This window comes from Oenanthe melanoleuca, chromosome 3, assembly GCF_029582105.1.
Source record: "Oenanthe melanoleuca isolate GR-GAL-2019-014 chromosome 3, OMel1.0, whole genome shotgun sequence".
NCBI classification, from domain to species: Eukaryota; Metazoa; Chordata; class Aves; order Passeriformes; family Muscicapidae; genus Oenanthe; species Oenanthe melanoleuca.
Window position 1 is genome coordinate 92,683,473 of NC_079336.1, and position 23,032 is coordinate 92,706,504.

Sequence of the window (23,032 nt, forward strand, 5' to 3'; positions counted from 1 at the left end):
CCCATGAAACAGAACAAAAGCAAATTTTAAAGCTTGCTCAGCAATGCTGCCTCCAAAAATGTCTCGAGCACACACTGAGCTGCCAGGTTAGGGAGATACCCCAATCTCTGGCTTTGCTGAGAACCACTCATCTCTAATAACAGGCTCTAGGGTGAAAACAAGAGAAAAAGGGTGACAAGCAGTAATTTCCTTTCTCAGCTGGACTAAGACCCCTGATCATCAGACAGAGCCTGAACCTGTGCATCCATGGCTGACATGGATTTATTACTCAGTATTTATCAGGCACTGCACCTCCCATATCCTGAACTTCCAGAGTCCAACAGGACTGAACTCCTCAGCTTCCCACTGCTCCTGGGCATGATGGTCACCTCTTCCTCATTTCATTGAGTCACAGAACAGCCAATCTCAGTTTTCTGAGATCCTAACTTCTACTTCAAGTCACTTTTGGGAGGTGGAACACACAAACTGGCTGTGGCTGAGACATTCACTCCCATACAGCTAATGAAATGGTAAGAGTAGGATAATGAAAGGTTCCCACCTCTGAGAATCCAAACTCTGGCTGCATTTCTGTCATCACTCACTCTGAACACAGGCAAGGGTTTTCTACCCCATAAACTCCTTGATGAGCCAACTCCATCAGCACTGGACCCCTTGGACCCCTCTGCTTCCTACACTGCAGTGTCAGCCTGTGGGACTGAGCCAAGCAGAGCTTTTCTCAGTGGAGCAAAGATTACTGAGCATGTTTTGGATGCTCACATTTGGAGCAGAATTGGCCTGATGCTGGCAAAGATTTCAGCCTTAAATCCATGCAAAATTCTATTTCTTAACTTCTCCAACCACAAGGCTTCCTGGCAGTGACAGACAGCCCTAGATCCAGTCAGGAGCCATTTGTGAGTGTGTCTGCAAGCCCCTTTTCCTCAGGAGGGCTTTCAGGGCTGATTCTGAAGCACCACAGGCCTTACCAAGCAATGTAAGGTCTAACAGGGAAAAAATGTCAAGTACCAGAAAACCTACCTTCAACAAAAGTAATTTTTTTTTTAACTTCCTAGCCCTACAGTGATGGGCAAACAGCCTTCATATTGCCCAGAAAGCCACCCCTCCTATCTCAATTTGTGGATTCTATGAGCATCCAGAGTAGGTTTAAAAGCTGTCTGTGTTTTCAAGCCTCTTGCAGCCCCATTCATCCCAGCAGCATCCTTCCCTGCAGGTAGCCTGAACACTTCCAGAATCCCTTATACTTCTCTTCCTGCACCCATTTCCTCACTACTTTTTTTTCCTTTGCGTGTCAGCAGGACAATTCCCAGAGACTCTGCAAGGAAAAGCAGACAACTTTCCTGCTGAGCTGATGTTGTTCAGGGAATTGCTGGGCATTTAAGTGGCTCCAGCTGGTTGGTGATAAGTTACATTAAAGATGGTAAACACCAGATGATGATGGGAAATCCCTTCCAACTCTACTGTGCTTGAGCTGAAGGAGCAACCTGCAGTCACAAAGAGAAGTGGAAATGTCACACAGGTGACAGCTCTAAAACAGGCTGAGAAGGGAGAAGCTGGTGCCCACCACTGAGTAACAATGATGGCAAAATTATGCACCTTGGAGAAAAGCACAGCCCAGCTGCAGCAGCTGCTCCACATCTTCTCTACTGAACAGTTTATCAGTAGGACATGAGAATAACACTGGAAGAACCAGGACACCAAGCTCTACACATATAATAACAGAGTTCAACTGGGATCCAGTTATGAAAGGGAGGCAATTTCCAAAATTCCTTGACTTTCAGCATCACTGTGACAACCAGCTTCCCTGTGGAATGGAAGATGCTGATTACCAGGGATCCTGCAGACTGGGCTCTGACTGTAAGGTTTGCCTGAGCTTTTCCAACATCCAGAACCACCCCTGCTCACCATATTTTGGAAAATTACATTAATTTATATTGCACATGTTTTTAATTAAGATTATAAACTTAGGCTGACTTGAATATATCTCCTGACATACCAATTTCAACAGTCTCAGGCATTTCCACCATGTTAAAATCAGTAACTCCTGGTAGGTCCTCATACAGGCTGACTTAAAAACATGCTCTTCTGAATGTGCAAATACATGTTGTGACAGTATTGATTTAGCACACTACTATTCTCTCCCTTAAGGCTCCCACATCACATGTAAAAGAAGCCTCATTTCCCAGAACCATTCCTTAAGACAAACAATTTAAGTGATCTTTAGCCTGTACTTCAAGAACTTTGAACTGGTCCCAGATCCTCCAAAATCACTGACTTCTCCCTTTTGACCTTCTCTCCATCACCTCCTGCCCAGCAGCAGCCTACAGAATCAAGAAAATTTAGAGCCTCAAAAGGAATTGTCAAAGTCTTTGGTAAAAAGCCGAACTGGGAAAAACTTTTCTTGCTTCCCCGTCTTGTTCACCTACTGAAAAATGAGGCCATCTTCTAGATCTTCCATTTTCTTTGTATGACTAGATGTAGAAGACACTGGCAAGTAATATTCAGCACTGGAACTGAGCCCAATTAAACATTTTCAGAAGAGCCCATGACAATCCCCACAGACCCATCTCCCTACCTTTTGATAAACAATTTTTTAAAGTAGCTACTGTCCATCTCTTGACTCTGATGGACTGAGCTGGTAACACTGTTAGGACATTTAAATCAGAAATGTTTACACTTGGTGCCTAGACAGTGCCCCAAGAACAGCAGACCATTTTAGAATCTAGTGATAGTTTTATTTAAAAAACCCCAAACCTTTATAACTCATTAAGGTTGGTGCCAAACTTGGCACTGGGACAAAGGTTTGCCAAACAACAGCAGCAGTGAAGTACAGCTTCAGGATGTCAAATTAAGGACATTTGAACAGCTCTGCTCAGTATTCTGCTGTAAGATAAATTGAGCAAAACTGTCCTTAGTGCACAGAAATCTCTAATGAACTCCCATGGCAGGTTTGCTTTATTACCAGTATTGAAAATAAGTCATGAACACAAAAGCAGCAGGAGAAGAAGTCAGACTGACTGCAATTATTTCCCCCCAGTCTTTCCTTCTCCCTCCCACGTTCTCCGTGGATACAGAGACCAAAGTGTGTATATACCACGTGAGAATGTAAATCACATCATACACTTGAAATTAATTTTAATTTATGTACAGCAGTTACCATTCATGAATGTACACAGTCCCTGCAGTTACATTCTTTAAGTCTTCACTGTTCTCTACTGGATCTTCTGATGGAGAAACAGAAAGGAGTGGTGGAATCAAGGAGTAAGGAATGATCACAGTCATTAAAAATCTGGGGATTTTGAGTAGTAAATCTCAGGGAGTCTTCTATGAGGTTCCAGAAATAAATGGTGGCAACGTGTATATATTGCAATTTTATTTCATTCGCTCAAACAAAACGTTAGCATGTAAGAAATTTAAAATGACACAATATGATAAAAATAGCAGAGAATGAACTGAGAAACTAAAAAGAAGGTAAACCTAAATGCATGAAAAGTCAACATTCATTAGTGAACAGCTTCAGTCTTTGATTGACACTTGATAACTTTAAAACAACGAACTGGAAATCATCATGACTGTCTGAAGAGATTTCAGCACCAGCACTAAGGGTTTTACATTCAGTTGGTTTGCAGTTGACTCGGTAGCCACTTGTCTATAGTGCAGGTTTATCACAGGTCAGATCACAGTGTTGAGGAAAGCAACGCCCTCATGGCATTAGGAAGGATCCCTTAAACTGCCCTCAGCTTAAGACATCCATTGTACAAGAGCACAGAACCACCACAATATGGTTTTTAAAGAACTTAGTCACCAGTAAGCAAAGTAATCGTAACTTCTGCAGTTCATTTTCAATACTGAAATCTCTGGAAATGGTGCAACTGTCAGTAGGTCAGGAAATGTCTACAGTAATCTTTAATTCAATCCAAATTTCTGGAAAGAACCAGTTCTGCAGGTTGGGATTACAGAAAGTATGTACGTAGAAGCAGCACAAAAAGACAACATCTGTTCCTTTTTCTTTTAAACAGAAATCATGTTAATTGTAGACCAAGGCACAAAACGTTTAGTGCATAAGCCAGTTCCTTGCACAATCTAGAAGTTCAGCCTTTAATTTTGGACCACTTTTAGCCATCCATGCTATTCCACTATGTAACTCCTGAACCCTCCTAGAAACGAATCAAACATGATTTCTGACAAGGGTAAACATCCTTACTGCTCAAAAAGTCTGTGTAAAACAAAAAAAGCTACATCAACAAAGATGAAAATGCCTCCTCTTGTTTTGAGAAAAACAGTACTTGACAAGCTTACTATGGATTTTTTCTTTTTAATGCCTTCAATAAATGCATGCAGAAAAGTGATGTTGTCTCTCCTCTTTACTTAAAAAAAAAAAAAAAAAAAAAAAAAAAAAAAAAGGAGTTAGGCAATATTTCCACTGTCGTCTTCCCTTAGAATCTGAACCTATAAGATCAGGCAATGTTTGAATAGGAGAAAAACTTCCTGTTGAAGCCTTTCTGAAGCTGTTAAGTGCTGTTTTGTTTGGTGTTCAGCACTCTAGACACTCTGTTATTGAAAGCATCTGTGTCATGAATGGAGCTGCCTGTACTTGCAAGCAAATCTCTCCACAAGCTGTAAGTAAACTTTTCTTCTGGATCAGCACAGATTCCAAAGCAAACACGGCTTGGAAAAATGGACAGTGCAAAGGAAAAGGGAAGATTTTGATCCATATTCCTTGTCCAAAGCACTACAAAGCCAATTGGCAGAATTTGTTTTTCACTGAACTTTACCACATTAAAAAATAAAATTATAAAAATAAAAAATTTACACTCAAAATTGAAAACCCTGGGAAAGAGAGGTATCACCTCCCCTAAAAATGATTCTCAAATTGTTGAGCAAAACCAACAGCATATCACTGCTGATTTTTTTCAGTGTTTGTCATGTGGAGCTGTGGGGGTTTTTGTTGGTTTTGAGTTTTTTTGGAAAGGAGAGTGGCAGATAAATCAGGAGGAGAATGGGGCCATTTACTGTGACCTGATTGTCCTCAGGTAACTACTGCTGTTCTGTTCCATTAAACAACCAAGGAAAAAAGGAGTCTCAGAAAAGAGTGAAGCAGAGAGTCATGGTGAAAAGGTGAAGGACAATGCACTTACACAGGGGCATCCTCAGCAAGTCAGATGCCTACAACGTTTTTTCTCTCACCGAGAAACGAGTTCAGTTCACCTGGGAGTTTCAGAACAATTATTGGAAGTTATTACTGAATTTCAAATAGAAAACTGAAAAAAGATACAAAAGGATCAAGTACCTGGTTCCATTAACATGGTTACTGATAAAAGTCATGTTTTCCTCATTATTACACATGCATGTAAGATGAAGAAAAAGTGTAGAAAGTAATAAAAATGTGTCACCTTCCCCCTCCCTCTTCCCACATCTTTCTGGGCATAAATTAAGCCTTACAAATGAAAAGGCTACTCTGTGACATGCAATTTTTCTTTTAATTAAAAAGCTGGCTGTGTTGTGTTACATTACAAAATGTCCACATGCATAAATCTAAAAAAAGCCCCAAAATCTACTGTAAATCTACAACATACTAATGATTTACATTTGACTGCTGATTCGCTTTATGTCGAAGTCTTAGATTTGGTAAAGCATCGTAACAATGTAGGAAGGCATCTACATCTTTAAACTCTGGACTGTATTTGCTTTTTTTTTCTTTTTATTTTCCTAGAAAATTGCATGAAGGCTAACTAGAGAGGCTTCCTATCATAAAATTCCAAAATCTTGATATGTTCATCACCGTCTAGGTCACCCTTACTTACAAATATTGCCCTTTAAAAGCACGTGTCTCTAATTGCTCCTTGTCTTGTGAACCAAACCTCTACACATCTGATCTCTTAAATTACTCATGGAAATATCAGATATGATAGGAAGACAAACCTGAGATACATTTGAAGTACAACAGTATAACTTGCTAACTCCTTCATTAATAAAGAAAACCTCTCTGAAAAGCCTTCCCAAGCTTTTCCCTGTTTTTTTTTTTGTCTTAACAACAAATTCTGAAACATGTGCAATTTTATCTTGACATGAGTAGACTTCAAAGCACTGTGATCTTGTCTGACAGATGTAGGAATTTCTGCATAATCATTACAGTAACTTTAAGAGTCTTTTCCACCCTGCTGTAAAGGTCAGAAAAAAGCTGCAAACTAGGAGGGGAATAGCATTATCACCAGAGTGATGTGTCTGAAGCTTTTCAGAATAGGTTGTTTCTCCCTCCTTCCAAGTGTCTGTCTGTCTGTCTCCGTTTTCTTCTAACAGCTCACAAAACGTAGTCAGTTTTATATCAAGTTAAAGAGTCACATCAGCTTAGTTCGAGTCTTTCTATGCAGTATTGGACTTGCTGAGTTCCTGCCTGATAGCTGCAGAGAGACAGAGAAATAAAGTCAGGGCAGGAAGCTGGAACACACAACTGACCCCTCAAAGCAGGCTCACCCTGCTGTCACAACATGAATAACCAACACCTAAGGCAGCCCCATGTGGTTTCAGACAAGTGGCATTACCAACCAGGCACCATCTTTTTTCTTCCTGTAAAAATCCATGTTAAAAATCTTAATTTTTAGCTCCCACCTCCACCAAGGTAGCAAATCACACACAGAGTTTTATTTCATTCCTGATAGGTGGACCTGTAAGATTATGCTTTCTCAACTATTTCCCTTAAGTATACACAAAACAGCTTCTGTTAAAATAAAAATGAAAACTGTGAGAATTCCATTCTTTGACTGTTATGTTACAGATCAAAGAGGTAACAAAGCTGGAAGCACAATTCTCCTCTGAATATTACTGGTTTTGAAATATGTACCTCAGCAGCTCTGGATTATTTAAAAATAACCCACCCAGCACCATATAATACCAAGGACAACTTCAAATCAGTCATATACAGCATCACTTTAACCACTGTTAAAGAGACACATTGGTATCAATGTTCTACTACAAAAACCTCCAGGACAGAAATCCCTGAAGCACATCAATTGGAACAGGTCTGGCACCAGTGGTTTGCCACCAGAACAAAGCTACTTTTATCAATAAATCACTCTCAGGCTACCAACACATTGCAGTTATATTTTAAAGCACCTGCAGCTACTCTAGAACTGAGCAGCAGCACTGAACAGAGCAATACTTACCATCAATGAGTTCTTCCTTTAATTTCGTTAACTCCTTCCTCATTTCATCTAAAATGTCCTAAAATGTGTCAGAGCATAAATAACAGATTAGCAAACAGATTAGTTTTGCCACCTGTAAATTTCTGTGGAGAGAAATCCAGAATTCTCCCACTAAAATCCTTCCCATTTATCTTTAACCCTTCTGAGATGCATAACCCACCCCTCAGCTTCTAAGTTAATCCTCAAAACCTAAGGCATCCATAGAACATTATTAGTGCAGTACAATACAGAAAAAACAGTCCCTAGAAGTGCCACAAATTGATTCCTGTAGAATTTATGAGAGAAGGGATGAGAATGAGAAATGAAATGTGGAATGAAAAGAAAGGAGCTCACTAAACACCACAAGCCAAGGAAGTATTCCAAGGAAAAAAAAAAAAAAGGGTAATCAAGATATCAAGGTCCCAGTCCCAGTGGAATGTGATGGAATGAAGGCAACAGAGTGAAGTGCTGTCCCTGCTTGCTGTTTTTTCCATCCTTTTCTCTAAGCTCCTCCAGAACCACTCACCAGGCCAGAAGCCACTCTAGAACCACCTGCTGAGCCAGGATCCAATCCAGAGCCAACCAAAACTGATCCATAACCCAACCTAAAGCCAACCACTACATGGGGACATGGTCTAGAATAAATTAAAAACTGCTACTAAAGTAAAAGTGGCTCTAGAATTACCCACCGAGCTGCAGCCTGCACCAGACTCTCCCTCCTCACTAGGGGATGGACCCATTGATCCAAACACCACTTGGAGATCCTTCACCTCCAACTCCACAATTGAGCAGATTCCTCTGCTCTTGAACTGGAGAGTTACACAAAAGACAGCACCCCTTGATGCTTTTCCACCACCAAACTTGTGACCATGGGTGCTCACATTTGATATTAAAACATTTGTTCTGCTAGAGCTGCCCTGAGGGCTTGCTGCTTGTTTGGGTACAGAGAGGGAGAGAAAAGGTTTTCCAGGCAAAATGATTTCCCAGTTCCATCTGTAATGTCACCACCATCCTGTGTGTGCTGCCTAATGCAAAAGCCACCATCCTACACTGACATGCCTGGGCAAAAATAAAGACTAGTAACTATTAAATCCTTAACTTTGGAACTGGCTAACAAAACAGTTAAAAATTGGTACTGGACAGCTGCAAGTCCTTATATCCAACTTGTATGGCAATCTTTTCAAAAGCATCATACACATACCTGCTTCAATCTGTCATAATCTAGACCTTCTGACTGTACTCCGTTGGCACTGGGCTGTCCTGTTGGTGTAGATTTTGGTCTGCAGCACAAAAACACATCCATGAGTTACTGGTTGCTCATTATTACAGAATACATAGGACTCTACCCCATCAAAATTGCTCACATTTTTCTAACAAAAACATAGTAAAAATCAGAATGGAAAAAAAATGTCAGGAGTGGGAGGATGGGAAAAATCAAGCAGACCCAAAATACCACACAGAATAGAAAGCAACACCCAAGAATGTTTTCCACACACTGGAAATATTAATTACCATAAGAGTTATTAGTTCAAAACAAGAACTTTCAAAGCAGCAGACAGATTTCACTGTCAGTGGTTTCTGATTTCTTCTCATGGGCATGAAAAGCTGAATGCCTTCAAATGTCAAGTACTTTCCTTTTTTAAGTGCTTGCTCATTCAAAAGAGGCTCTCCCAAGGAAGCACTCCCACTGACTAATGACTGCATGTTGATGCTGACTGTATGAATGCTGGGCAATCACCCTGGGAGATTTTCAACAGCTGACAGACCCAAGCAACGTTATCCAACTCCTCTGCAACTTCAATTATTGCACCAGTTGCTTCCTAAAGCTACTGAAAGCAAATATGGTAACAGCAGCAAGATTATCAGGTGATACTTGATAGGAAGTTCTAATGTTTTGGACTACATCATGTTTGATGTTTCCTTATGAAATACTCTCTTTTAGATATCAAAAACTTGCTTACCCAGATCACCTTGCATTTTTAATACAGATTCCAAAAGAAGGGGGTTTCCTGCTTATCCACTTCTCTTTCCTCAATCCCTTTTTCACTCAAGGGGTAAAACTGAGACTCATGGACGTACTAAAGCTAAGAGCAGAGACAGAGCCTGGATGTTCACAGCAGGAATACCAAAAGAGTTCTCCAAAGAGGGAGGAATGTTCTGCTGTTCTTAAATATATTTTCCATCTTGGCTAGTGTTCTCCCTCCCTTACCTGTAAAACTTCAAGCCAAGAAGAAGCTGTTGATAAAATTCCTAACAATTTACCTCAGGAGGTTTCTCTGATGTATAGAATTATCACAGTATGCTGACTTCAGGGAAGGGCAGGGTATAAAGTAGACTAAGCTGGGTCCTATTTCATTGCCCTTGTATGTGGCATCAGTGAACAAAACTGCCTGGCCTACACTCAGTGTGTCCCTTCAAAATTCCTACATGGGAGGAATTCATTTAGCACAACATTTTTCTGCATTTGTTACATCAGAGTGCAGACTGATTTATTGCAATGAAGGTAGACAGGAATAAAAAAAATACTTTATTTCTTTGTTTGTTTTATCAAATCACTACCTTGAGCTTTCATGCATCTTCCCTTACAAGACAGGAGTTTATCCATAAGGAAATTATCCTATTACACTGGTTTTGTTCAGTAAGAGCTGAATGAACCTCACACTAGATTGTCTTGTTGACTTTTACAATCTGACAGGACTATGCTGTGACTTGCTAACTGAAGAACACTCAAAATGTGACTCCCAGCAGAAAAGGGAGTCACATCAAATGTTGGTTTGATACTTGTTCTTCCCTTGGGATCACAAACCTCAATTGTCACAGCTGGAAAGACTGAAGTCCACACAGTTTAAGTTCCCAGAGAGAAATTGCTAATTACTATTGCTTGAAACACACCAAAATTAAACACACAACCCACCAGGCAAGACAGAAAATGAAATATTGAACAACTTGATAGTGAAGGAAGCTGAAAAATAGAATTCACCTTGCAACCACCAGAGAACTACCATGTGCACTAATGCTATGAAGACAAACCACAGTTTAGAATCTTTTACAAAACTCTTCACATGTTACAGTGCCTAGCTCATTATGGAAGAATTCCTTCCTCAAAACATTCATCAGCTGAGATCTTTGGCAATTGCTGCCTCATCAGGTATCTGGTATTTAAAGAGTTACTTGCCCTGACTTACTCCATGCAGAGCAGCTCAGATTTTCAGATAGTTCATATATAGTTTCTGATAATTTCCATTGACTATAATTCTGTTCCCATACACTATGGCATGACAGCACTTATCCAACATGACTGAAAAAAATCCTCCTAAATGCAGCTCCTGGCAATTGGTAACAAGCAGCTAGCACCTGCCTTAATGGAAGAACCCAACCAATAGCATACTTTAATATTTTTTAAAAATTACTTATGAGTTTAATGTATTAATAAGATGACTTCAAAGAAAAGCTCTACACAAACTGACTGCTTCTTTTTCCTCTTATCTTTAGAGCAAAAAGTCAGTTTTATCCACCATAACTATCTACTAGCTAAATAGCTATCTAGCTACTAAATATCTCCTCAGGAAAGCTTCTTTATGAACACTGCCTCTCAATCTTGACAATGTGTTCCCTTTTTGCTTTCCAAAATGCAAGGCATTCTTAACTCAAATACTGAAATACCTTCATTAGCAAAACAGATTTCTAATCTCAGGAAAATCTATCTAGCTGTGCTCCTCTCCAAATGATGCTAATTTTTTCCTTTTTCAGCCTGAATGCAGTTGTCATTTAGGAAAACATTAACTATTGAAATTTAGTGAATAAAGACTTCCCAGCCATTTGATCCCAACGTGGCTGAAGAGCTCTCCCTTGTGGTTTTTCATAGCATTGCCTAACAGGACAGAGAGGCAACCCTGACAGTCCCTAACACACCTTCAATCAACATGCAAAGGAAAGATTTTATTCATGCCAACATGCAGAATACACCACCCAAGATAAGTAGCTACAAGGGGAACTTTTCATACAAAAAGATTAAGTAATCACCACAACGAGTGCTTTCATGAAAAACAAAGCTGGAATTTGGCTCAGTAATTCTGAGGGGCTCTGGAACACATTTCCCTCTGGAAAGCTCTCAAATCCTGAAGGGTTTCAATGTCAGTACTTTATGACCACTAGAGAGTGAAACTTAGATCTCCATCAAAAAATACACTTGATGTTAACTGACTTGTGAATATGTTCCAAACAGAAACATTAATTTATGTATAAAAAGTCTTTAATCAAAAAAAGCAGATGTGAAATCACATAGAAAATAAATTTCTGTTCCTACATATCTAAACTCACAGTTTTGAAAACCTGCTTCTTAAAACACTGCAAATTGTCCATTAAATCCTGGCATATCCAGCAGGAATTTGTACCTCTGCAGGTGGAGACAGCCAGAAAACAGTATTTTATATGAATTCATACCTAGTTCTTAAGCCATCTCAACTTGCCTTTGACACCATCTGCTTTTAACCAGACCAAAAATGGGCTCAACTGGACAAACAAAATGTGGAGGAGGAACCTGGTGGTGCATGTGGTGATTACTAACCCATGCAGAAAAAGTCCAACCCTGAACTGGTCAAAGGGGTTATTAGGAAGTCTCAAATCCCAACAGGATGATACCTGTTTAATGAATCATAGAACCTGTTTTCAGAAGCAAGCAGATTTTTCCATGGAGATTCCCGTCTATTAGGGGGAGAAACACTACCTTTAAAAGCTATAATAACTCTTAATTTTCCTCAGTTTCAGCACCTTAAACACCATGGGGTTTCAGGAGATTCAAGAGTTCTACATGCATGTTTCAGGAAATATTAAAAGCCCATAGCTCAAGTTTTTTCTGTTTGCTACAAAAAGAAAAGACCTGATTTTAGACAGGACACTAACTTGTTTTAAAAGATTTATTCATTCTGAATAACAACAACTGCACCATCTACCTCTGTGGAAGCTCTGAAGAGAAAATTTTGCTGACTTGCCAGTTTCTTAAGTGTGCTTTGCTTAATCCCTGTCAGTGACTCACATCCTCCTTGCAGAGGTCAGGAGCAGCCCTGGCAGGTGAAAGAAATCCCCTCCTGGCAAACACAGTATTAGTGTTTCCAACAGCAGCTCCCCTTGACTCAAACAAAGCTAGTTCAACAAACTGCTTGCTGAGAGAGACTTGGCAAGTTGGCAAATGCAGAGAATTAAGAAAAACACAAGGATATTCAAGAAAGACTTCTTCCAACACCTTCTCTTTCCATGAAATTTTCTTCATCCTGGCAAAGCAAGCAGTCAACACTGTCTAGAAAATTGTATCAGCAGGCCTAAAGCATATGCTAGGGCACCTTCCAGCAGGTTATGACAGCACTGGAAAAGAATACTGATGTTAAATAAACACAGAATTCTTATTTTGGAAGTATATACCCAGGGAAGCTCACATGAAGTTAAGTTCTATCAGTGCATTTTCCACTGGACGAATGAAGACAAAAACTCGATGGAGAGAGTGCCCCCAATATATCTAAGAGAAATCTCAAAAACCCTCTGTACTCCTCTAGGTCAGAAAACATCTTTAAACAGACCTCAGCAACCTCTGAATTTCACCAGCTGGAAAAAGATCAGAGAAACTGGATGCATGAAACAGTTTACAAGAACATACTGCTGTAGGGGCAGGTAGAATCAAGACTTCAGAACATTCCAGACCCCCCAAAAGAGTCAGATAGTGAGAGCTGCCCTAGTTATTAATCCCTGTACCCTATGGATAAGCAATTTGAGGAAAGTATCTACAGCCAAAGGGTCAGATCAGCAACTGTCTTACACAATAGGAACTCTAGCTTGCCCTTCAGGATTCCTTACATCAATTATTTCTGTTCCCTTGCAACGCCACGTTTTGAAGCAGATCAAGGTATCAGCACAAGAGACCTTGGTCAAAGCAGGTCAGACCTACTGGGAAGGAGGGGGAAGAGGGCAGGGGAAAGTCAAGGCCAAAGGTGATGCAGTGTTTTGTTACACTGGCAGTGTGGCAGAGAGAACACCACCACCAATGGCACCTGCTTTTAGAAAACACAAAGCAAGCGACCAGAACCAAGGCTGCAGACACCTGAAACCCCTGGATTTATTCTAAAAGAGACAAAGATACTGAGAATGTTTAGTGTTGCATTTTACAACTGAAGACCTCAAGGGCAACCTCAATTACAAGTGAGGCCACTCAGAGAACAATTGTTTTTAATACTCTGATCACTCAATCTTCTGTAACTGTTTCCAACAGCCAAATTTTAAGGAGAATTCAAGTGATTTCAAACACAGCATTCCCAAGTTGAACATTCTTCTTTGTTTTCTCTCAAGAAATTTCAGTAACTTTCTCATATTATAAGGGAATTATACACAATACACAGGAATTCTAAATGAACCACAAGTCTTCTGCTTAATGTAAATTACAAATAAACCCCCAAAAAATTGCTAAAGCAGCCATTTCACTTACTGAAATGCCTACCAGAACAATCCCTGCCTACCAAAGTTCCAGCTGACAAGTTGCCAAAGACTGGTTGATGCACTGAAGGATATAAAGTATTTCTACACTTCTTTAGGATGGAGACTTCTTAGATTGGTACAAGAACTACTGAAAATTGTCACAGAATCAAATCTTACCAAAATGGCTTAAATATCCATGTAGGCATTCTATGAGTAGCAGAGAAATAGAAAGAACACCTGTTCCCTAGATTTACTACTGAATATGTGAACTGCAGCACTAAATTCTGTTTCACCTTGCAGGAAATTTTAGAATTTAAAATAAAGAATTCAACACTGCTGTAGGCAAATATACACCTCATTAATTTAAGCTGTACACCACCAATTCTTAAAGAAACTTTTTTGGGTACTAATTTTGATTTCACTGTCAAAAATTTCACTTATTAACATTCTCCAAAAGTAACTCTTCATTCCTACTTAAAATTGCTAAAAGCAGTTTCACAGCAGCAATTTTAAACCCATACATTTTGCTTTTAACAGTATCAAGATGATCTTCACTATTCTAGTCCAGTATCTTTAGCAGCACGTACAGCAAGAACAAATGTAAGGAAAAGATAGCTGGTACAAAAGGGGAGTACCTGGAAATAACAGGTGACTTGCTTCCATTCACTGTATTTGTTCTTTCCCAAGGTTTTCTTGTTAGTTCTGGAAAACAGAGTGAGGAGATTAAAAACTGTCTTTTTCTATTCACTGTGTAATTTATGTGAGGAAATTTCAAGCACCTAGCAACTCAAGTCAGCTGCTTGGTATTTTCACTACACTGCTTTAGCTCTTTCATATTAAGATACCTCCTGTAATATTCACCTGTGAAGGCATTAAGTGAGAGCATTTTAAAGTCTCACTGGTTTCCCAGACACTGTAAATGCCATTTGATTCTTAATCCATCTGGAAGAAAGTCTGTCTATAATTTTTGGATTGGATTGTTAATGATAGAAAAGTAATAGAGTGCCAGTTTCAGTGACATGCCAGCAGATACAACCTGACACAACTAGAATATATTTCAGCAACAAGAAAGAAGAAGGTTCATTCCTTACAATCTGCACAAGTTCAAACAGCCTTTCTCTAGTGTGGATTGTTATTACTTGCTATCATTACTTACTCAGGACTTCAGTGTGCCACTGATCTTATCAGTCTTCATTTCAGATCTGGAGTTTGTTTGGTCTGCTCCCTTTCTTTCATATTGCTTAGCTCTGCTAAGCTGGGCAAGCAGAGAGGCAGAAAGGCCCTCTCAGAGTCTCATACTGACCAGAAAGATCCTAGGATGCAGCTGGATACTGAGAAGAATATCTAAATTGCAGAAGTCTGCATGCATAGTCTGTAACACAGCCAAGTACAGGCTGCCTATGCTAGTAATAAGCCTTAACCTTAATTTTATACACCAGTCTTCAGGACTTGTCCTGCCATAGGAGTTATTTCAGCAGGATTTTAGCTGTATCTGCAAAACTGAGAAACGTCTCCTATGGCTGCAGTTTGCTCAAGGATGCCAAGCTGTCCTCTTAAAACACTTTAAAGACCTGTTCCAGTGGTAAGACTCAGCATTACCAGAGCATCTCACAGCAAGAAATGAAGAAAATTTCTTAACTGGCATGGAATGGTCAAATTCTAAATGCATTTGACATTTTTAACAGGTTTGATGAAGCTTCTTATCACCACCAATTAAAGGAACCACTTCCACTCGTTTAAATTTTCTTCTTTTTGGGGCCTATATTATCAGAAGTGCTCCAAAAGCAGTAATTTTCCTAAGGCTAATGTCCTTTCTGTTTAACAGAATGAAGCAGACTCTCTTAAAAGAAGAGGGGAACAAAGGGGGGTGTGTGTGAAAAACTTGGGTTTGTGTGATGTCATTAATTTCCTTCCTGACTTCTCTAGATGAGTGCCTGTATCTCAATACTAAGTTATTACCAGTTATTTCCATCTGGACACACAACTCCTAGCACTCCTTTTTTATTCCCCAGCCAGGTGTCACCTGGGTTTTGTTCACACTACTGCAGTGGTTTTCAATATTAAGGCCTGCACATCATCAAGTGGTTGAATCATCTAGAGGAGAAGTGTACACATGGGCAAGTAATCAGCAGAGGAAGTTGGAACAGACTGAATGCTGGTATATTCATTATCCAGTTACTTCCCTTCTGCTTCCACTGCTTTTTAGGATGACAAACTGCAGTTATATAGCACAGCCCCCAAATCTTGCAGGTGTCTCTTGAGAGACAGTAATTTACAATATGAATACATGTGCATGCTGACAATACCTCTTGGCCAACTGCAGAATGTAAGTTTTCCTTACTGACTGCAGCAGGGGTGTTGGCTGTGCAGCTCCAAACACTGCCTCTTCAGCCCAAGGATTGTGGGCAAAGAATTCCAACACTCTGCACTCATACACTTTATTCACTTATGTTCTTTTTATCCATCATCTTCTGAATCAGGACCCATTCTACAGCAAAACCCCAGGCTGTAATCATGGGAGAAGAGGCAGGCTCCAAAACTCAGCAGAGCTGAGATTTGTCACTAGATTTTAGCATTACAGAGTCCCAGAGTTCACAAACTTGAGCTACTTACCAGGTGTGCTTGTTGAAGAAACCTTAGAAGATGAAGACTCTGATTCTTCCTGATTAAAAGGGAGACGAGAGGGAATACAGGGAGGAGGGAGGGAGAAAAAGAAGTCTTTATAATCTGTTAGATTCACAAGACACAATCTCAACTGTTTAAGTATTTCAGATTTTTTATATATTTAAAATGGTTCTGCTCAATATATAGAAAATGAGCAAGCACTTCACAAAGTAGTGGTTATATGTGTGTATACTGACACAGTAAAGTATAAATAATCTCATGTACACCACTGGAATCTCTCTGATAATCCTTGTAATTGAGTAATGGGAATTAGATACAATTTCTCAACTCACAGCTTTATCTTCTTTTTGCTCTGGCTCTGTTGATCCCTTTTCAGCAATTCTTCTCCTGTAAGCAGAGACAAAAGTTACCAAGCTCATCATGGCTTTAAGATGGAAGAATGTTGTTTACTGCAATTAAAGACTTACTTAGCCTCACGAAAATTAGTGTTTTGAGAAGTACTTTCAAAACACCTTCAAAGGCGAAGCCCTGGCCAAAGCAACTGTGCAATTTGAAGTCTCTATGCTCTCCCCACTGCTGCACAAAGGCTTACACAGAAGTACTGGATTACACTCAAATAAAAATGGCTATTCATGAAACATGATCAGCTTCTCAAAGCAACCACGAGCTGCTGTCTATCTGATCCTCAGCCAGCTGCAAGCCCAAACCCCACCTGTGGGATGACTAAGCAGCTGGAGCAGAGCAGGAACAGCTCCTCACCTCCTGGCCAGCAGGGCGCTCATTTCTTCCATCAACCCACTGCCTCCCAAGGGAAGGGGTCCATTTCCACGGCCACCGTCTGTTTTGGATGAAGCAGAGCCTCCTCCTCCTCCTCCACTCGAACTGGAGGAGTCTTCACCCTTCAGAGTGCACAAAAAAACAGCAGATGTGCCAACAGACTGAGAGCTGACTTCGTGCAACCAGCAAGAAAGACACAAGTGCATAAAGAACGGCATGGGCTGGCAGCACATACCCCACATTTTGATGCTGCTATTGACCTTGAACAAAGGGCGGAACCAGAAGAAAGCAGAGCTCTATTTACCCGTGAGACTTTCCTAAGCTTGGCTCCGGCGAGGGCAGCTGCCAGCCCCGTTAAGGGGCGGCTATCCTCGGCCACGAAGCCCGCGGAGAAGCCGGCGGCCGGCAGCGGCGGCGCGGGCGGCGGCGGCGGCACGGGAGGAGCCTGGCCGGGCAGCGGCGGCGGCGGCGGCGGCCCCGAGGGCGGCAGCGGAGGAGGCGGCGGCGGGCCGGGAGGAGGTGGGGCTGCCGCCGCGGGCTGAGCCGGGCCGGGGGGCAGGGGAGGCGGAGGAGGAGGTGCGGGTGGTCCTTGGACAACACCTAGTGTCAGAGTGGAAACAAAGACAAGGCATTAAGGACTTGGAAAACAAAGGTCTTGCTTTCATCGAAATGATGGCTCTTTTGCTCAGTGTAAGAGGCATTAAAACTGGTAAATACTCGGCAAGAAAACACTGAATTTCAGCAGGAAAGAAGCACTCTTATTCAATATGACACAATATGCTGTGAGAGATCAGACAGTTCGAGACATTTACATGAAACCCCTCCAGTCAGGTTCTGTGCTGCAACCAAGAACAACTTTACACCAGGAAACAGGCAGAGAGTCAAGTCAGGCATGAGCATCGCAGCAGGAGGAACAACAGAGTGTGCTCACATGGTGCTCAACAGTATCTCATTGAATTAACATCTGAACCTTGAACTGTTTGAGTGCCAATGCTAATTTTTAAGATGTATGTAAATCTTTCCTTTAAAACAATTCCAGTAATCAATTTTATAATTTAATACAAACGCTAATTAGTGAGTTAGAAGACTGACGTTTCAAGCTGATGGGAAGAAGCTCTTCTATTTTTCATCTATCATTCTTTTACTTCTTTAAATTCATATTGTTATCCAAATACAAAGTGTCCTTTGAAAAAAGAATAGTCTGATGATCACTGTATTATTACTATTATTATTATAATAGGAAGTTTAAGAAATTTTGACTTAGACAACAGCTCCACAACTCCACAGATTGTATTTCTATCTCACCCAAACTGCCATAAGGCAGGAAAAACCCTGCACAACTACCTTAATCTCTAAAGGCAGGAATTTCACATATGAGTCTTCCTGGTTTCCTACTCTGCTAACCACTGCAGAAATTCAAAAGCCTGTTAAGCCCTCCTGGCATCACTCACTGTCCAAGTGCACACTTTTATTCCATACTAGAAGTGAGGCTCTATTTCCACTCCATCCCAAAGCAGCTCAGACCTTCATTTTAGATGAGGATATAAACAGAGTCCATTCTGCCTGTACCAGGCTGCCTATCCCCTAGGAATTCCTCTGCCCAAACCTTTAGAACTACTGCAGAGTTCTGTACAAATATCTACATCTATTAAATCAACCTAAATCTGTTAAATCAATATTAAAGCAGATTCAGGTTAACAAAGACATGTACTGCCATGTAAAATGCATTTCTAGCATATTGGTGGAGTGCTCATTAAGGCAGTCACCTGCTTAATCAAACTTTTTGTCCAAAGTTGTCTTAGCTACACTGGTAAAATACTGCATAAAGACCTGCCTCTCTATGTCTAAATACACACATATATATGTATGTGCAGACAGCCATGTATTAAACTACAAGCACTGTCCAGAAAGAAATGCTGTAAGTGTCACATGCTACTTTCTAAATTTGAATTGTTCCTCACTGACGGTCATCTACATGTCCAAAGCCACACATATGCTCTTCTACATTGGCTGCCATTAGGAAATTAATGCTCCTGCCTGGTAACACCACTTTCCAAATAAACCAACAGTGCAGGCAAGAATTTGACAAACTCTGTTCTCAACAGGTGAGTCCTTTAGAAACCAGAATTTCACTTATGACAGGCCACAGACCATCTCCTAGGCCCAGAGCTTTTGCAGTTCCCTTACCCAGTTTTGCAGAGGGTGTTTGGCATTAGGATGGCTGCAGCTTTGGAAGCACTGCGTTACTTCTGGGGGCAGCCAGGGGCTCTGCAGCCCGGGCTGTGCCCTCTTAGCGCATTAGTAGCAATAACAGAAAGCCTTACCCTGCTGGGTCGGAGCTTCAACCGGCTGAGAGGCTGCCTGCAAGACTGGCTCAGAAGCAGAGGAGTCTCCCAGCACAGAGTTTAGAGAGTTCTCAACAGAGGCAGGGGTAGCTGCAGAGGGAGAAGGGAGAACACTAGGCTTGGATGAGGGAGTCGAGGCATTCGGGGAGTTGGGAGAAGGAGAAGCTTGAGGTCCAGAGAGTGACAGAGGTGGAAAGGAAGGCAGTGGGGGGGGAGGAGGTGGCGGAGGCGGCGTTGGACCTGAGGTAGAAGGTGAAGGAACCGGATAAGCCAGGTTTTCGGGAAGCCCGTTAGGAGCCGTGGGAGACGTGGACATTTGGGTCACCGGGTTGGAAGCCGACACCGGGAGGACAGGTCTTGGGCCAGCAGCTTTGCCTGGTGGGCTGCTTATCATGACTGGAGGAGACGGGGGCAGGGGGGCGAAAGTGGGCACGGACCAGGCGGCCGGCTTTGCGCTGGGAGGCAGAGTCGCCGCGGCACTGACGGGAGACGGGGGCCGAGAACTTTTGTTCAGCGGACGAGGAACCGTAGCGTAATGGGGGAGGACGGGGTGGAAAGCTGAGCCTAAGGATGTAGCAAAACGTGATGCAGAGTGCCTTAGAGGCGGTGTAGGGGGAGTGGAGGTCGGTGGTGCAGAAGTCACTACAGCGTACTCCGGTGTGGCCTCGGCCATTGGCGCTGAGACTGCTTTTGCATATGATGGAGGAGGTGCTGAAGGAGGCTGGCAACTGGAGTATTCAGGAAGTGGAGTGCTATACGGGGAGTTGTCGAAAGATGGAGCTGGACAGAAGATGGAAAGCAGCAGCAAAGGCAGGATAAAAAAAGGAGAAAGAGAAAAAGGGAGCTAATGAAGCAACAAAACCAGCATTCAAACAAAACGTAAAAATGTAGACTACAGTTAGTACCAGAGGATTAGGCACAAGTGAAAATACTGTTAGGAAAGTTTTACATATTATCAACAGCTGCTCTTAAATTTTACCAACTCTTTTTGTGCCAACATTTGAATTTACAAGTACGTTCTAGAGAACGTGTCCCATCTGTGAGATGGATTAGATACAGCGTTGAGCAATCAGTCTTTTACCAGCTTTAATCTTCTTGTTTGGTTGCAAACTGCAAGCAAATGTAGGGATCTTAACATTTGTTTCGATGCCACTAATAAAGCTCTTACCAGAGGCAGCAAGTGTCATCTCTCTATTCCCCAGAAAAAGCTCCATAGCAAATATTGAAAGTACTGGGAATAAAACTACTAATAAAATCCTCTGCTCTGAAATGACTTACACAATATTCCTTGACTTTCACCATGAGCTGACTTATGTAAATTGAGTTTGAGACTGAAGAACAACCAAACACTTGACTAATGTTCCATTATATTACCAAAATGAGAAAGCTTTCAGTTATCACTGGATACATTTCCGCAGGCATTATCTTATCTACAAATACATACAACACATTTCACTGAAATGTTATTGCAATGATAGATTAAGCAAGACTTCAGACTGAAAAGCATTTCTCACACTATTACTTTGCCTTATATAGGAACATACCTTCTATGTTAACATACTCAACCTGAAACCTTTTAGGGTTTTTTCCCAACTTATGTAATGACAATACATTTGCTGAATAGAGCAAATAGTGACAAGGCATTTAGAAAATTTAACTCATCACACTTTAACCAACGCTGGAGGTGCCCAAAATGATTCAAGCTCTTCCATGCAATCAGAGAGTATGGCAACGGAGTGAGCAAATAATGCAAAAAAATTTATTTCAGAACTAATGGAAAATTATGACAGGAAAGTCAAAGCTCTTGGACTTCTTGCCATAAAAAAGGGAAGGAATTCCAGCAAAACGAAGCCTGAAATACTGCCTGTTGCTACACAGCTGTACTCACTGCCATTTGTTGATTCTCTCACACTCCATCACCCAAACACATAAAGAGCAGTCTGGTGGTAGAACACGCTCGGGTTTTGAAATTCTTACCAGCATTTGAAATTCTTCTCTCTCTTTCCCATTCCAGCTGTTCCCTTTCCAGCTGTTCTTGCCGCTCTCTCTCTTGCCTCTCCCGCTCAAGGCGCTCGAGCCTCTCGCGGTCCTGCCTCTCCTTCTCTTGTCTCTCCCTTTCCAGGCGCTCTTGCCGCTCCCTCTCTTGCCGTTCCCTCTCCAGCTGCTCCTGCTCCAGGCGCTCTCTTTCCAGTCTTTCCCTTTCTAGCCTCTCTCTCTCCAGCCTCTCCCGTTCCATCCGTTCACGGTCCAGCCTCTCCCGCTCCAGCTCCTTCTGCCTCTGTTGTTCTTGCAACTGTCTACAATCGTGAAAAAAGGAAAGAGACTGAGCTGCAAAGCAAAACCCAAAAATATCAAGCAACTGTTAAAAGGACAAGGAGATAAACTAATAGACAGCAGCCAGAACAGAAGCACAGCATTCCTACCTACATGGAACTCTGAATTCTGACATGCCATTTTTCTGAGCTGGATAATAGTTTTATTATGTTTACAGTAAAAAGAATCACATATCTGATTTCCTCTTAACTAATTGAACATTCTGAGAGACAGCCTTCAAGAGGTAAGAATAGAAAGCTGATGCTGCTAATTTACTAACTGATACAATCTTTCCAGTTTGGGATATGGAGTTACATTTGTCCTTTGCACGGTATTTTATACCCAAAGCAGTGAATAGAAGTACAGTGAAACAGCAGTAACTCAAATACTCATTAAAAAAAGAAACACCCCCCCAAATAAATTATGATTTTTGGATTAACTAGTCAGGTAGAGTTTACCCAGATTTTACAGAAGCATCAAAATGCACATGTCCATCCCCACTTGCACAGTAACACAAACACACAGCTGAACTGGCAACAATATGAGAACACCCTGAAGGCACAGCAAAACTGGACATGGTCAAAAAAATCCAGGGTGCAGCAGCCAAGGAAACACTGCAGGGAGCTGGCAGGGTTTCCAGCTCATGGGAGTCTTTGCAAAGCAAAGCAGAGAGGGAGAAGATGTGAAGAGGAGGAAAACAAGTAAAAGGCAGGCAGTGAAAATATCCTAAGGGTAAAAAAAAACCTTGCAAAATTCTCTGCCAAAGCCACTGGGTTGGCTGAAAGGACTTTGCTGAAAAAAAATATAGTGGAAAAAGCTATATACCACCTTTTTGATCCTTTCTTCTCAACTTGTTTTACATTTTCTTAAGGGTTTTTAAGGGCTTTTTAAAAGATCTATCTTCCTAGTTGGTTAAAATACAGCTTTTTGATTTTCAAAGCTTTTTCATCTCTTGGGGATAACTCCCTGCTGAAACAAAAATTAGGCAGATCTTCCTCCCAGCTGTGACCAGTATGTTCCTGTCAGTACATACCACTGAAAGTGTTGCTAGTTGATGTTCTCTATTTGAATTCTTGTTTAATAAAAAAAAAAAAAAAAGGCAAAATCATAATGCTTAGAAAGAAAATCTTGTCTATAAAGCACAGAGCCATTTTTTCTGCCATGTTTCAGACACAAACTGATGACAGCTTCTCAACAAACACAAAGCACAGCCAGCTCTTAACTATAAAGCAGGGAGGAGACTTGAATTTTGACACCTCAAACTGCCAGATGTGTATTTTCTATACTGCACCATTGGGCAATTTAATTTGGACAGTCATTGGCAATATTATGCTG

General features: G+C 41.2%; 1 protein-coding gene across 3 annotated transcripts in view; it reads right to left on the reverse strand.

Annotated features, from left to right (window-relative positions):
- Positions 1 to 3,350: 3,350 nt before the first annotated feature.
- Positions 3,351 to 23,032, reverse strand: part of ENAH (ENAH actin regulator) — an 88,210-nt gene continuing 68,528 nt past the window's right edge. Inside the window, exons 5-15 of one of the 3 annotated variants that reach the window (XM_056487971.1) lie at positions 21,362 to 21,681; positions 19,364 to 20,164; positions 17,344 to 17,639; positions 17,022 to 17,161; positions 16,595 to 16,649; positions 16,251 to 16,299; positions 14,273 to 14,339; positions 11,817 to 11,879; positions 8,377 to 8,455; positions 7,158 to 7,215; positions 3,351 to 6,395 (exon numbers count right to left, since the gene is read on the reverse strand). In XM_056487971.1, the coding sequence (XP_056343946.1) occupies positions 6,358 to 6,395; positions 7,158 to 7,215; positions 8,377 to 8,455; positions 11,817 to 11,879; positions 14,273 to 14,339; positions 16,251 to 16,299; positions 16,595 to 16,649; positions 17,022 to 17,161; positions 17,344 to 17,639; positions 19,364 to 20,164; positions 21,362 to 21,681 (1,966 nt within the window). In that variant the 3' untranslated portion in view covers positions 3,351 to 6,357. The remainder of the gene's footprint in view (positions 6,396 to 7,157; positions 7,216 to 8,376; positions 8,456 to 11,816; positions 11,880 to 14,272; positions 14,340 to 16,250; positions 16,300 to 16,594; positions 16,650 to 17,021; positions 17,162 to 17,343; positions 17,640 to 19,363; positions 20,165 to 21,361; positions 21,682 to 23,032) is intronic. The other 2 variants (XM_056487968.1, XM_056487969.1) reach the window with 2 other exon arrangements.